This window comes from Necator americanus, chromosome II (genome assembly GCF_031761385.1).
Source record: "Necator americanus strain Aroian chromosome II, whole genome shotgun sequence".
Classification (NCBI taxonomy): domain Eukaryota; kingdom Metazoa; phylum Nematoda; class Chromadorea; order Rhabditida; family Ancylostomatidae; genus Necator; species Necator americanus.
Genome location: NC_087372.1, coordinates 9,313,865 through 9,329,213, shown reverse-complemented (window position 1 = coordinate 9,329,213; position 15,349 = coordinate 9,313,865). Strand labels below are relative to the sequence as shown.

At 39.4% G+C, this 15,349-nt stretch overlaps 3 protein-coding genes across 3 annotated transcripts; 1 reads left to right on the top strand and 2 right to left on the bottom strand.

Moving 5' to 3' along the window:
- Positions 1-461: 461 nt before the first annotated feature.
- Positions 462-9,520, top strand: RB195_017260 (uncharacterized protein; the record flags this gene model as incomplete). The annotated part of the gene is made up of 8 exons (XM_064184180.1): positions 462-510; positions 599-659; positions 727-817; positions 913-1,036; positions 1,248-1,309; positions 3,208-3,279; positions 9,107-9,193; positions 9,443-9,520. The coding sequence occupies 8 exons, from the start codon at positions 462-464 to the stop codon at positions 9,518-9,520; spliced, it is 624 nt and encodes a 207-aa protein (XP_064040061.1).
- Positions 9,521-10,191: 671 nt separating this feature from the next.
- Positions 10,192-12,971, bottom strand: RB195_017259 (uncharacterized protein; the record flags this gene model as incomplete). The annotated part of the gene is made up of 8 exons (XM_064184179.1): positions 10,192-10,345; positions 10,948-11,052; positions 11,475-11,605; positions 11,777-11,887; positions 11,998-12,110; positions 12,171-12,291; positions 12,346-12,449; positions 12,893-12,971. The coding sequence occupies 8 exons, from the start codon at positions 12,969-12,971 to the stop codon at positions 10,192-10,194; spliced, it is 918 nt and encodes a 305-aa protein (XP_064040060.1).
- A 545-nt stretch (positions 12,972-13,516) lies between these two features.
- On the bottom strand, positions 13,517-14,275 carry RB195_017258 (uncharacterized protein; the record flags this gene model as incomplete). The annotated part of the gene is made up of 1 exon (XM_064184178.1): positions 13,517-14,275. One exon carries the CDS (start codon positions 14,273-14,275, stop codon positions 13,517-13,519), a length of 759 nt encoding a protein of 252 aa, XP_064040059.1.
- Between the last annotated feature and the right edge of the window lie 1,074 nt (positions 14,276-15,349).

Here is a 15,349-nt window from a genome sequence, read left to right as displayed (position 1 = left end):
CACTCGGTCGCCGCTCACGACAAAGATCACCGTGACTCCTCGCCACACCCACACGCTTAGAACAGAGATCGCGCGGTGGCCCCGCCCATTTGTTGTCTGTTCTAGTTTGACAAGTGTAGCCACGCCACCAACACAACGTATTAGAGGTGTTTAGCATGCATTTCCATTGTTATTAGTTTTGAGTGGTGTGCATGCGTTGATTTGCGGCGGCGGACAACTGATATAAATTTGCATGTGGTGCAAAATGCCTCGATTGTAGGGTAGAAAATCCCGAAAACATATGATTGTTGTCGGAGAAAGGTGGAAAAGCATTTTCACACTTATTTTCACATCTTAAGCGTACCAGATGCCGTAGGATTCGATGTCTTAAAACAGAAAATGAGAGGGAATCGTCAAGAGACTTCACTAAAAACCGGTTTCACCGCCATTTCCCACCGCATTCGTCCTTCCCACACTGATAAATGGCTGGTATCGTCGGCATCATCGTTGTCTGCTTCTCAATCAGGCTAGGTGAGTCAGCACCACTCCATCACATACCTTATTTACCGTAAAACTAACGCTATACGGTAATCTTACCGTATCTCTAGTGAAATTTCAGTTTTAACATCCAGCTCCGACGCTCCACCTCGAGATCCCTTCGTCATATCTAATAACGCTGAGTAAGCACTTCTTTTTGGCACATAAACATGGGATTACGTACTGATCAGATTTATTGATTGGTTACAGACGATCACCTAGAACTATTGAGACCACCAGCAATGAAAAAGAGCTGCTATCCTCTGCGAATAATTGGGGTTTCGTCGATGATTTGACCGAGGTACTTCTGAACAATGATTGAGCGATGCCTATCGATTCATTTTCCGATCGATTTCTGGCTATTGATCCCTACCGATGGTTCCGTTTCTATTTCAGTGGCCTGAAAATGATGCTGAAATGTCCACAAAGAACATTCCAGAAAAAATCATCACAACTACGCCATACTATGAAGAAGTTGATCCAGATCGTAATGGTTTATTAAAGGACATTGGGACGATAAGTAAGCTGTCTACCAATAAATAATCAATAAAAGATTCAATAAATAAACGAAATCAAAGAATCATGTGTGATTAGTATAAGTGGAACACGTTATAGGTGTACAGCTTAACAAGACAGTGTATGTATTCCTCCATTCCTTACCAACAACAAAAAACATAATTTTGACGGAAAATCAATAAATCGAAGTATCGGCTAATGGGAAAATGTTCCAGATGTCGGATTTGGAGTTGGTGTTGGTGTACCCGGCAACGATCCTGTTCGTGTCGGTTCAAGGGTTCGTTTGCGTTCACTTTCTTTCTTTGCAATAAATTGTGTCCCAAAAGTTCCGCATGGTTCAATGTTTCATTTCTTCTCCAGCCAAAAGTGGTCCACCAGAGAGTGCGTCATCCTGTAGAATACAAGATATTACAAAATATTTGTTCTATTTGTTTTGTTTCAATTATCTACAGTACTGTAAATAATTGAAACAAAACAAATAGAACAAATAAATTACAGAAATAGTAGTAACTAAATAAATAGACCAGACAAATTAAATAAATGTGCGAAAATTGTTGGGTTAATGTCTTGAATTTGTTTCAATAGAATTGTTGAATAAAAAAAATGAATGAAAAAATTGAATGAAAAATTAAAAAAATTTGATGTAAATCATGTGGCCATAATTATAATTCCGATTTTAAAGCAACATATTTTTCTTTTTGACGGGAAAACCTAAGAAAAAATCAAAAGGCGAACAAACAGCCTATGACGATGATAAAAAGTAAACGATTCACTAACTGGAAATTAGGGCCTAATGTCTACTATGCAACAACCGATCAATCTCCATCAAATATGTAGTTGTACCCGACAAATTAAGAAATTCCGAAACAAAAACTCCTCAAATTATTTCAGTTTCAGCATTTTTCACTCTGTTCTAGGACCATTTAATGAATTCAAGGAAGAAGGAGGAGTTAAGAGGGTAGCGTGTGGGGACGTATGTTGCAATGACGGAAACTGATTATTGCTTGATTTCTAATGTACTTTCTCGGTTTTTTCGGAAACTCATAAAAGATCTTTGATAAGTTATAACAGCGAAAACCCTACTTTCGATCACTTCCATAGATTCCTGAAGCTTGAAAAAAATTCACATTTTGCTCTTTTATTCAATCTAGAAACCATAATCTACAACTAATCTTAGGTACAAGTCTTATGAACGATAAGTTTTTTTTTTTGCTTAAACGAGCCTTCTCAAACGAAAACTGACGTGACCAGCGAGATCTTCGTAAAATCCAGTTGAAAAATAATAGCAGCAATAATTAAATTAATAATAAAAACAAATTAATAATAATAATAATAATAATAGCAACATTAATTAAATAATTAATAAAATAATTAATATTTTCTCCAAGTTAAAGATATCAAAGCATGTCCATTGTCCTAAAGGAAGTATTGTAGATCAAGAAAAATTTCATCAAATGTAAGCGGAGCATCTACATTTCAGCCAGTCAGAATGAACAACTTTAATAGTTAATAATGTTATGATTCTAAGAACGCACCTCATTTATTCTTCTCCACACTCGTCCATAATCCACCATAATCTTCCTTAAACTTCTTCACCCACATCTATACTCAAATTCTTGAGCTTCAATAGGAATAAAAGGATAAAAGATAAAGCCACTGTGGTGTCAGCCCACTTGGGATGCGCCAACGTATTTCACTGCAATTCGTAATCGCCTATCGACCCCGGAGCGATGAAACGCTTGGTTTGTATCAGCGCGATTTCGAACCATCGACCGTGTGGCTGCAACGGACCTCTAACCGACTGCGCCACACCAGCCCCTCAATAAGAATAATGAAAAATTAATAGGAAATTCACTTTAACTCCTGCAACTGTTCATCGATTTCCGTACCCTTTCACTTGTACATCAGCCAATTTCACTATTTTACCTAATAAATACAGTCCTTAGCAAAAGTACTGCATTGAGTGTCGTTTGACCTTTCCTTGCTGCCGGGAATAATGTGTATTTTTTTATTAAATAGAAGAGAATTGGAAAATTCACCATTAAGCAGAGGGAGTAAAATACTGAATAATGTAGGATAGACTCTAAAAACAATTAATTACAATTAAAATAATCACAAGTGCTGATAATACGTAGAAGTGTAGAGTGAGAACACCTGCACAACTATTTCTTACAGGTTGGCGTCGGTTTCGGAGCATCTGGCTTAGCAGGAAAACTACCAATTGGTGAAGACATCTACCCTAGGCAGGTATGAAGAGGATCCTACTGAAGTTTCGTTGAAAGGCAGCACACCACGAAATTGACGTAGTAGGGGAATCCGCGGTAAAATCTAGAAATGGGGTTGTAAATTGCGGGAACCGGGGTGGTTCCACTGATCTCAGCTTAATCGTCGTAAAAAAAACGCCGTGGGAACAGGTTTAGTTCCTGCAAAGTTCCTCTATGTACACGTTCCGATACCCTCAGCAGCGTATTCAACGGTTTCACTTGAAAAGGCCTGTGAGAAGACATCACTGATCTTCGAACGCTCGCAGGTGGAAGCGGCGCGAACACGAGGGTGGGGCGCTGCAACTGAAAAAAAGTAAAAGTAAAAAAGCAAAAAATAAAAAAACTGAAAGTAAAAAATGAGCCGAACCATCCCTGATCCTGCAATCTACAATCCCATCTCTAGCTTTTCCCACGAATTCCCTCACCACGTCAGATTTGGGAAATGGTGCCTTCATTGTCTGTTCATTGCATCGAATAGCTTATTACATAAGTTTTTTTTTTCTAGATTTATTCTTTTTGATTTTTTTTAGTTTTTTTCACTTTTCCTTAACAATGAATTCTTTATCTTTAATGAACTTATTCTTAAACCAGTTAATAAAGAAGTATATCTACATGGAAATAAAAAGGAATCGTGGTAAGACTGTGTGGTAATAGCTGTAGATATCAACTACAAATTCAAAACACTTTTTATTGTTCTGGAAGAAAAACCGCTGCAAAATTAGCTACTCTGCCTCCAAATTTTTACCCCTACCTAATTTTTAGACTGTCCTAACAATGTGCTCGACATGAGCGGTTCTTGAAAGATTTGAAATAAACAAGTATGACTGAGTAAATTTCCAAGCTAGTTAAGTTATTAGGTAAGAGTAAGTTCTTCGCTAGTTCCAATCTTTCATGCATCCCCAGAAGAAGAAAAAATCTACGAATAAGTTGAATAACACTTCACCATTACGAACCCCCAAAAAAGATAATGTAGAAAATATCTAATATTACAATATTTATAATAAGTTATCTTTTATGGGATTTTTACTACGTCGGTAATCATATTTTAAAGTAATTTCTCGCCGAAAAATCGTGGAACATACGCATCAATTTGATAAACGTTAATACGGATCACAAGACTACGCACCAATCAATAAACATCTTCAACACGTCTTTATCGCAGAGGTTTTATCATGTCTAGTATATTATCTTTTTACATTATTTTCGTTACTTTTTTCGATTTTTTAAGTAATTTCTCGTTGAAGAATCAAAGATCTCGTGCATTCAACTGGTACATAGAGGTTCACCGTGATCTTGGGTGTCTCCGCCAATCGATTGAACCCATCTCTTCCATATTTGACTTTATAAAATTGTACAGTCCCCGTCAATGCTAACACGAAATTGGCTGACTCATTAAACCGGCAAACCGATGCACCAATCAACAATTGTTACCGTAATCCGAACAATACTGTTATTGTTTGTACAGGCCGAATCCATTCAGCTGACGGTGTCATACTGGATTTCGTAATTTTAAACCCGATTGCATACGAATGCGCAGTTTACATTAATTTTACAGCAATTTAAAATTATCATCTGCATAATCAGCATTGTTCAAAATTCTATAGATATACATGAATACGGGAAAATGGAGTTCTTTTCCAAAGCACTAGTCGTTTTTCGTGGCAATTTTTCTTGAAAAATTTTTTCGGAATGGCTACAAATCGCAGTATTTCGTCATTTTGTTCCGTGCTTTTCCTCTGATTATCCTAAATCCTCGCAAAGTGTGAAAAAAGGAACAGTACAAATCGTACTCCTGAACTAAAACCACGACCAATACCAATAACCTCCTCCCGATACCATTCCAGAGAGGACCAACTCATGGAGCACAGAAGTCAGGGGAGACGTAAATGAACCTGCTTCTTCTACGTTTTCTTCAGCGAGAATCTTTTGCTTCTACTGTTTCCTCTTAGTATGTTTGCGGATAACACGAGCTAATCTTCCGGGAATCTTACCTTTGAGAGTGATCCATTAATTTTAATTTAGACTCCCTGAGCATGCACTTTCATACGTATTTTAGTGTTCCGCATGTACCCTATCGTACTCTTACGTTACAAAAACGAACTATATTGGTGATCTGTAGTGAGTAACAACGCCCAAATAAATACATAAACTCACCATCAACACTAGAGGGAGTTCTGACGTGTTGTCCATTGCACGTTTTGCAGTCATGTAACGCGCAAATGTTGAGGGTCCCGTGAAGAGCATCCTTCAAGATAAGCGGACATCTCCGAAAATATAGCAGGGTCGGAACGACGTGAAGCACGATGCAGTTACGTAAGCGGCTGCACTCGAAGCGGAGTAGACTGGTGGAGGGTAGCGGTTAAGATCGAGTGAGTACTCCCGCTACTACCGTTCATTGCTGCAGTTCGTGCGATGGTCCCACATCGACTTCGACCGCTGTCTGCACACACGCGTTACTTGGGGCGCAGCCGCTTACGCAAGTGTAACGTGCGTCACGTCATTTTTACCCGACTATACAAATGATATGCTTGCTTAAATGACTCAAAAACAGTTGAAGATTCTATGGTACGGTATATCACCACGAAGAAATCGCACTCAAGCTACCAGACATCACTAGAGTAGCGAGTACTGGGTGGTTTTTTCAAATGGCCAGTTGCACACGAGACATTCTTAGGAATGGGGTTCTTTCGGCGTGCAGTACTAACATGCACTACTACGTACTGCTAATATAATCCTACCGTAATAACTGCACATTTTTCGAATGAATTAGTTCCCACCAACTCTTCCTGGTTTTCGAAACTTGCACAGGACTGGTCATATGACCCTTGCATCATCTTTTAAAGGCATCATCCCACGAATCTGAGGTGGCACCGATTTCAGGTGGAGTATTCGTATACGGGAGCATAGATTATCGAGAGGAGGTGATTCCTTCCATTCCTTCCTAATTGCCGTAAAAAATGGCCCGGAAGATACGGCTTACGGCGACTTGGCGCACTATTTTCTACGAGTCCGACTGGAGCGCGGCAACCTTGTGTGGCGCCGCATCTTCCGGGCCGTTTTTTTACGGGAACTAGGAAGAAATGGACGAAATCACCCTCTCTCCATAATCTACTAGCCCTTATAAGAATACTCCACCTAAAATCTGCACCACCTCAGATTCGTGGGATGATGTCTTTAAACCTCTAATAACTAAATTTCTAATAGAACTTCACTAATATTGAGAGGAAGAAATGAAGAATAACCCTACCTGAATTCGTTGAAGTCGAGCTCGGAAACATGTCCACAGATAACCGTATTGTCTATGAGAACTACAAATTCACGTACAAATGGTAAGCAGCAGGCAGCAGGTAATCGCCCTCGGGTTACCTGCGGCACCACTACTTAGCACCTGCAAATGATGCAGCTATGAGATAGAATGCATGAAGAGAAGAGACTAACAACGGTGTCTCGCGTAGACGGCAGAATCGTCACAAGACCGTCACCACCACCGCTACGGACCCCTGTAGTGCAGTGGAATGACAACTGTACAATGCATAAGGTAGTCATATTGGCTAGCAATTAACGCCCATATGAATAACGGGATTTTTATCTTTCTATTGTTAAAGTGCATTAGTAAAGTGTGGTATGAGATGTGATAGACTGACAACGTGTCCCATAACCATGATTTGAATAGCTACCGTAGTCCAATAAGCGACTGTGTAATGTTGCAGTGCGGATGAAAAAAAAAACAAACGATATTTAGTTACTACGGTAGGAGGATAACGCAGCTGAGTCATTCATACTCAATCGATATTCACCGATTGTACTGGTTGATCCGATAGTTCCTCCAATTGAATCAAGTATGTACGTAAGTCGACTGATTGATTGAAAGGGAGAATTTCTCAGGATTTCTTGCGGGAGTGGATACGGGCACGTTTTCTTACTTCTACAAATTTTCAAAGACTTCTTGATCCCCAATTGGTGAATTGCTCTTCTAATCGTACTGCCATTTGCAGATCTTAATGACCAAATAAGAGCTGCTCTGAATTACCTCAATGCATAATTAATAAGCATAAATCAAGTACATAGTAAAGCACTGTAATATAGTAGACACGGTAGCCCCTAAATTGTGTACTACAGAAAATGGAGGGGAAAAAAAGACAAACTTCATGAGAACATACCCACTAGTAAGAAGAGGGGAATTTCTGCTTCCCTAAAAATTTCAAAATGACTTTTTTTTTCGGAAATTTTTGGGTGTGAATCTGACGTAATCCTTTAAATCACTCAAAAAGTTAAATTATGGTTTATAATTCAAAAAAAAGAGCTATAAATCCCGGGCATTTCTGGATGTAACTCTTCCTGTTTAGGGTGATTTTACAAGATTACGATTTTACAAAATTTTTGATTGTTTCACTGTATGAGAAATGATTGATATAAAGTTGTAGTAATTTTTGCTCGAATCGCAATTTTTGTATATACCTTTGCACTATTGTAGAATCAAGAAAGTTCTATTTAGAGAAATTTTGAGACGGCGATCCTTTGAATTTTCACGCAGAAAGTGAAAAATTGCTCGGAGGGTAAACATTATGTTAGACTACAGTCAGGTCTTACCTGAATCCTGGTGTAGTTGCATAAGCGGTTGCGCTCGAACTGAGGCTGTGGAGATCACGGATTCGATCTGGTTGGGACCTCCACTCACCTCTTTAGCCCGACTGGAGTAGGCAAGGATCCCACTTTGGTCCCACAACCGCTCTCTCCACTGTACCACTTCGAGAGCATTCTCAACTGCACTAGACTTCAGGTCGTTTTGCATCGACTATAAGAAACATGAGGTTCAACTATTTTAACTGAAAAATACTCATTTTAGGAAAAATTAAATAAAGATTTTAAAAATAAGAAATTTATAAAGTCCCGACTGTCTTCTAAACGGTTAGCAACAATTGAACTAAGAACCAGAAAAAAGGCAGAAAATAATCGTCGTGAGCCAAAAAAAAGAACATAATAATGACGCTATTTGATGAGCTGACGAGGGGAATCGAGGGGACCCTACACCATATATTATTTAAGAGGAATTCCTTTGTATCTTTGACCAACACAGTTTCTTTTTCAATTTTTTTTGAACACTCAAGCCTTAAGAATCCCCGGTGAGTTAGAGAATAAAAGTGGTTCGCAAACCTGGAAAATCGGGATTTCTTTGCAGATATCGCAAATAAAAAGGAGTTTCTGAAAATAATGGTTGCCAAACATTTGAATATGTACATACAGCGGTGCATCTCTGACCAACCATAGCAATCATTAGTGGAAGTAACGCAAATCATAGTGTAACTTGCGATCTGATGAACCAACCAGTACTGATCGATTAGTGCAATAAATATGCCTGGTAGTGAATGTTCCTGGTAGATTTTAGGGAACAGGGATGATAGAGTGAACGAATCCCATCCGGTCAAATTATGTGCTGTGCTGTAAAAGTTCAGCGACCGCCGGGATTTGTGAACATCAACGGTCTGAATTTGAGATTGTCATATATTTGATGAATACAGCGCTAGGGAACGGGCTGTGAGTATGTATAGACCGCAAATGAATGCTTTATACACCACCACGGGATACCTGCAAGCTGCGCACACAATAACGATCGACTCCGCCCACGCACATCCATCTGAAGCTCCATAACATCCTCATGTTACCGTTATACCACCTATCTCTTGATTAAACACCAGCATTGATATCAAAGAGATGATGCCTCTTCTGCTTCCTCATTGATTTCCACACCGCCGCGCTCGATTTTTTCGGAATTACTGGAACAGTTTAAGGGGGAAATTCGGTGATTTCAGGGCGAATGGCAATCGTTGAATGACTACGATGGTAATAAAGCGAATATAGTTCCAGATCGTGCCAGGAAATATTGGCAAGCAGTGAGGGTGAGTTCTACCGTTAACTCAGAGTGTAGAGACATATCACACGTATAGGGCATAATCCCTCCACTCATTTCATCCAGTCTCTCTACGTATTTGTGAAAAAAAGAAAATAACAAATTCTCGAGAAATCGGAAAAATGCCAACTCAAAAAATCGTCAATGACTTAATAGCAATGCTCCACCTACTTTTTCTTAGCTTTTCATGTTTAAAGGAATGTTGTTCCTTTTAATTCAAATCCTAGTTTCTATTCAGGAAGGACGTATAAAAATCCCGCATTATCGACCAGCATCATCACTTGTTGGAGTCGGCGGAAATATTGGCGTTGGATAGCAGCAACTGCTGCAGACTAAGAAAGACCTCCACACTCGAAATACACTGCTCTACTGCTATTTTAAAAGGCTATGAATGCTTAAATATTGTCGTTTCCCTAATATTTACACCTTGAACTTTAACAAAAAAACACAAAACAGTTTACACTCGTATACAAAGGCGAAACCGGTATAGCGGTATGTACCAATTCTCTTACAGAGCACTTTTCGGTACCAGTTTAGTTCTTCTGTCCGAGTTTATGTGATTTGGTTGATCTAAACCTAACACAAAATAAAAACTGAAGTTTTCTCCAAGACAAGTGACTATATGCGGTTAAACTTGGCATTCACCCAGAAAGTACAATTTTTCCGACGTTCCCGGAAGAAAAGTCAAAACTAAAGATGACTGGCTTGCAATTAACGACAGTTATAGTTAGTGACAGTGGAGACAAGTTGTCATTCTAGTACATAATCCCAGCTTTAAAAAATAGATAGCAAGTCACATGAAGTGAACGAGGTAAGCTTCAACAGGAGTACAGTAACCAATTCGTGGACTGGTAGCAATCACTTCAATTAAAGTCCACTTGAAGTGGAAATTAAATCATTTTTATCGGAAAGAAAAGGTGACATAAAGATCAAATAGTTCCGAAAACATTTGTAGATTTGAACAACACTAATAAAGCAGGAGTACCGTTAGCACTCAAAATCCTCGTCGTTCTTAGCCACCCATAGGTAGACGAGCTGACCAGCGGCGGTCAGTAGATGTTGCTTCTTTGGATGCGGCGATAATGAATGGACTACCTTGGACGGATGTTCCAACTTTCCAACCACGTTGCTGTCTAGTAGGCTGAAATGAGATATACTCGATATAAAGAATATAGAAGATGGAATATGGAATATAAAATACATATGGAAGAATATAGAATATGAAAAATGCAAGACGGTAATAAAGGAACAAAAGATAAATATGGAATATATCTTTGAAAATAGGTTGGAAACATTTATCAATCTTTATCTTACACGATTTTCCAACATATAATCCCCGTCACCTACGTTTGCTCAGATTACCGCCACAGATTCAAAGATCTAGGACGAAAAAAATGGACATTTACTGCTGAACGCGCGCGGAATTTGCGTCAGACGCGTTGCGGCCGGCGCATATGTCTAATATATGGACAATTGCCTGTTTCTAGAAAAAAAAAACAGACGGAAGCAGCCTGAAGCAACAAAGTGGAAAGTTAAAAACAAGCATCCGAAAAAAAAAGCTATGAGAAATGAAGAAAATTCTCTCAGAAACAGATAAAGACCAAGAGGCGGTAGAGATTTTCTGCATAAAAAAAGAAAGAGATCAAAAGAAGCAAATAGATGAGAATAAAACATGGTATTATTCATCTGTTTCAATTTTCCGCAGTAACGTCATGAAATGTGCTTTGGACGCTTGGTTCTTACCTGTAAATATAGACAAATCCATCTTCAGATCCTGTTGCCACTTCCTCAATAGAAGCCAGTACGCAACTGTCAACCTTATATTCGGAATTCTTATGGCCGGAATAACTAAACAAAAACAAGAAAGAATAACTAATTAAATTAGCATGGAAACAAACTTCTCGAGTCCTCTACACTTTTCGTACTCACTGGTCAAAAACAGTTCAAAGGATCGCGGAACAACTTTCATACGTTATTTTCCATCGATCGGAAATTGAACAAGAAATGACAGTGAATGGCTGCGGGAACAATTCACGGAATCTTTACCAAAATACGAAACGAGATCAACCTCTTCAAGAAGGATTTGAAAATCCGTAAAAAAATCTCAGATCTTGTAAAGCTTATTTTTGAGAACTGGTCCTTCAACGCCCAATGAAAGCTACAATGGCATGGAAACAGGTCCATACAGTAAGTAACCTTTCCCTCTTATCAAGACTTTCTATTTCGAAAACAAGCAGTGCAATATATTACTTGCTACGCGGTGATATTACCTTGCTAACATTTTGCCATTCACCTTGTCCATGAGGCGAAGGTTTCCATCCTGAGTTGAAGCCAGAACACAGTTACCATCGGGGGTAAAATGAACACAGTTCACACTGTTCCCCATAAAATCAATATGTACCTTAAAAAATGAAGGGTGTGCAAATATAAAATACCAAATACTATTTATAACCTGCAGAAATGGCAAAGAAATATAAAATTAACCCAGCAGACAGGAAAAAAACGATTGGATTTCAAAAGCATTTTTTTTTCTACTGCACAAAAGCATGTACAAAAATTATAGAGTACTCACATTCCCCTCTCTTATGCTGTACAACCGGTAATTACAATCTGCTGAACCGGCTACAATCTCCCCTCCGTTGATATCTATGCTAAGAACGCTATCAGTGGCTTCGTTAAAAACCTGGAAATTAAACAATTAACGTGAATTAAAACTTACAAAAACTTAGTGCCAGGATTCCAAAACCTCCAAAAAATCACAAATAAAACTGTCTAAAATGGCCGGATGCTTGCCTGTATCGGCTTATCGCTGCGACTTCTATTGTCAAAAGCTTGCATTGTGCAATCCACGGATCCGGAAAAAACTACATTCGATTCCTCATTAAAAGCGACAGTGTTCACTCTGGCTAGAAATTGTTCAGTCAAACATCAGAAAACCTGATAACACACGCAGCACTGGTACAAACCCGCGTGAGCCCTCCATCTTCTCAGGATCTTTCCTGTTTCCACATCGAACACAGTGAGACATTTATCCGCTCCTCCAGCTGCCACTTGCGAATTGTCCGATGAGGACGCGGCATCGAAGACCTGTCAGTGATATCGAAAAAACCATAATTAACTGGTAGAGCCTGGAGAACATACCTCATTACCTGTTCCAGTATAGGTCTTCAGCAACGATCCTTTGATCGGATTCCACAGTTTTATTGATTTATCGCTACCACAGGTTAGGCAATAGTTACCGTCAACTAAACAGATGCGATTGAAAATCATTGAATCGATGTGATATACTCCACAGACATGCTCCGACAGAATACGTTTAAGAATACTAGAAAAAATAGTCGGCCTCTTCTTACAGAAACTATTCCCGCTGAAAAAATTTTCGAATTTTTACAACCGTAACGTAGGGAGACCGCCTATCCATAGCGTATATAGTTGAGCCAAAAAATTATGAAGCTCGGTGCAATTACGTAAGCGGCAGCGCTCAAGCCGAGGTGGGACCATCGCGAACTTCAGCTATAAGGTGTACTAGCAAGGGTCTTCTCTCGATCCTAACAGCTACACTCCAGCGCGCCGCTTCGAACGCAGCCGCTTACGCAACTGCACCGTGTTTCATGTCGTTTTGACCCTACTGTATTTACTCAACATTTTAGATTATTTTCGCACGATAAACTGTATATTTTCGTCTCACCATTGTATCTCACTGCACGTACAGCATCTTGTCGGCAATCAATAATCCGTGCGCGTTCTGTTGGTGGTCCTTTACCCATTCTGTTTTGTAAATTAACTACAATATGTAAACCATAACCAGTGCAATTGACATTCTAGACTTATGCAAACATCGCATATAACGGAATAAATTGACAGAAGTGAATACAAACAATGGCATACCATATTTACAGCACCTAAAGGGAATTACACCTATACCATCTATATACACGTTCCCTACAGCTCCATTCTTGAAAAGTAGATTTCTGGCAAATCCGCACTTGTTAGTTCATGAGTCGAGGAACTAGTTTTTCTCTTATTCACATTGAATTAACCCAAGTAAAACAACCCATGACAATTCACATCACTTCTCATCGGGTCGAGTAAAAGTCTCATCCTTAGCCTCCTCCCATTAGACTCGAAAAAAAAAACATCTACAAGTAGTTGTAAACAAGAAAGAAGTACTTGTGATTCATTTTTAATTTCACAGATACTTCCAGAACATTTCTACTTCCATATCAATAAATGTACTGCACAATTTTTTTCCTTTTTTGTTGATCGCACCTTTCCCTTTCTAGCATAGCACCAACCTCACTTAGCTCATTTATTAAAGTGTTCGGAAAGTATCTGCCGAAATACGGCAAAATTTCGAAACAACACAACTTTTTGAGAACATTTTATTATTCGACGAAATAATCTCCATCAACATCGACAACCTTCTGCCAACGTCACACAGGATCACGGATTCCTTTGGTGTAGAACTCCGGTGACTTGGAGGCGAAGAAACTCCGAAGGTCATTTTCGAGGTGGTCACGATCATCCTAGCGCTTCTCTTCCAAGTGATGCTGAAGCGATCGGAAGTGGTGGTAGTCACTGGGGGCAGGTCCGGGCTGTACGGTGGGTGCGGTAGAACTTCCCATCCGAGCTCCAGAATTTTCTGGGAATTCTTCTTCGCGATGTGAGGCGGCGCGCTATCGTGCAGCAGGCGAACGTTGTCGAGCTTCGGGTGCTCCTTGCGGATCTTGTCGGCCAGTCTTTGCAGTTGAGCGCAGTAGACCTCGGTAGTAACTGTCGTGTTGTCCGGCAGCAGTTCGAAACGGTAGATTTCATGAACTCCCCACCAGACGCTCAGCATGACCTTCTCATGGATTTCACCTTCCAACGAAAGGATACAGCATTTCATCGCCAGTGCACCACGCACGTTTGTGGGTGTGGTTGACGTGGAGGACCCATTTTTCATCTCCAGTGACAATGGTGTCGAGTCTGCGGCTTCTGGAGAGCAGCTGAGTGCAGATGTCCAAGCGTCTTTGGCGGTTACCGCCGCTCGAACAGCCAAGACTGGCAGCAAAATACCGGACACGTTCATACGGATGCTGCTCCGCCAGATTCTTCAGTTCGTCGAACGATATTGCAGTCGGTCGACCAGAGCGAGGCTCATCTTCGTGATTCTTGTTTCCAGCTTTGAAGCGCTGGAAAGCACGTACAGACCGCCCAGAAGGGGCTATAATGCCGAATTCTTCACTTAAGTTTCGATGCGGGGGTAGCCAGATTTGAACTCGTAAAGGAGTACGCGCCGAATATGGGTGGAATGTTCAGCCATTATAGGATGAAATAGGCAAGGAAGAGGGAGTCGATATGTTATGTGTATACAAACGGTAGTGTCCTTATATAATATATTTAAACGGAAACTTCCAGAACATCTCAAAAAATCTGCGCTACTGCTAAATTTTCGCAGATACTTTCCGAACACCCTAATACTTATATTTTCTGTCAACTGGATCCAAGATATTAGGATGCATCGAATCAAAATGATAAGATCATACTCTCGTACCTACACAAACTCATATCAAAACAAATAGAATGAAAACTTAAAATCAACAACGAGTAAAGAAACGCAGCAAAGGGTCACACTACGAGAAAATAATAAATAATCACATTTAAGGACAAAATTTAATCTAAAAAAAATATCTGATGAACATCGGAGAAGATACAAAAAAAGCACAATAGATTGTAATAGAGTACATCGCCTCCTCGTAATAATAAGAGAAATTCCAAAAAGCAAATACATTTATCTTGGTGGCAAATATATATGAATATCACGCAGAACGGGCATGTCATTATTGCTACTGGTAACCATCAAATTAAGTTAATTCATTCTTGAGGAATTTTACCTTTTATTACGAAAACTGAACAGATATTAGTTTGAAACCTTCATGTAACCGTACAAATTATCACTTTGGCGAGAAACAGCAATTCAAACACAATCGACAAACTCTTTGCACAAGTGATTATTAGAGCATTAGTTGATATCAGTCATTAAAACAATGAAATAAAAACGCTGAATATATTGCAATAATCATTACGACACCACCGGAGGTTTGTCTTTGTCGAATTCCTTCAATAAAAGTAGAAAATTCATTAAAAAAAAATAATTAGTTCA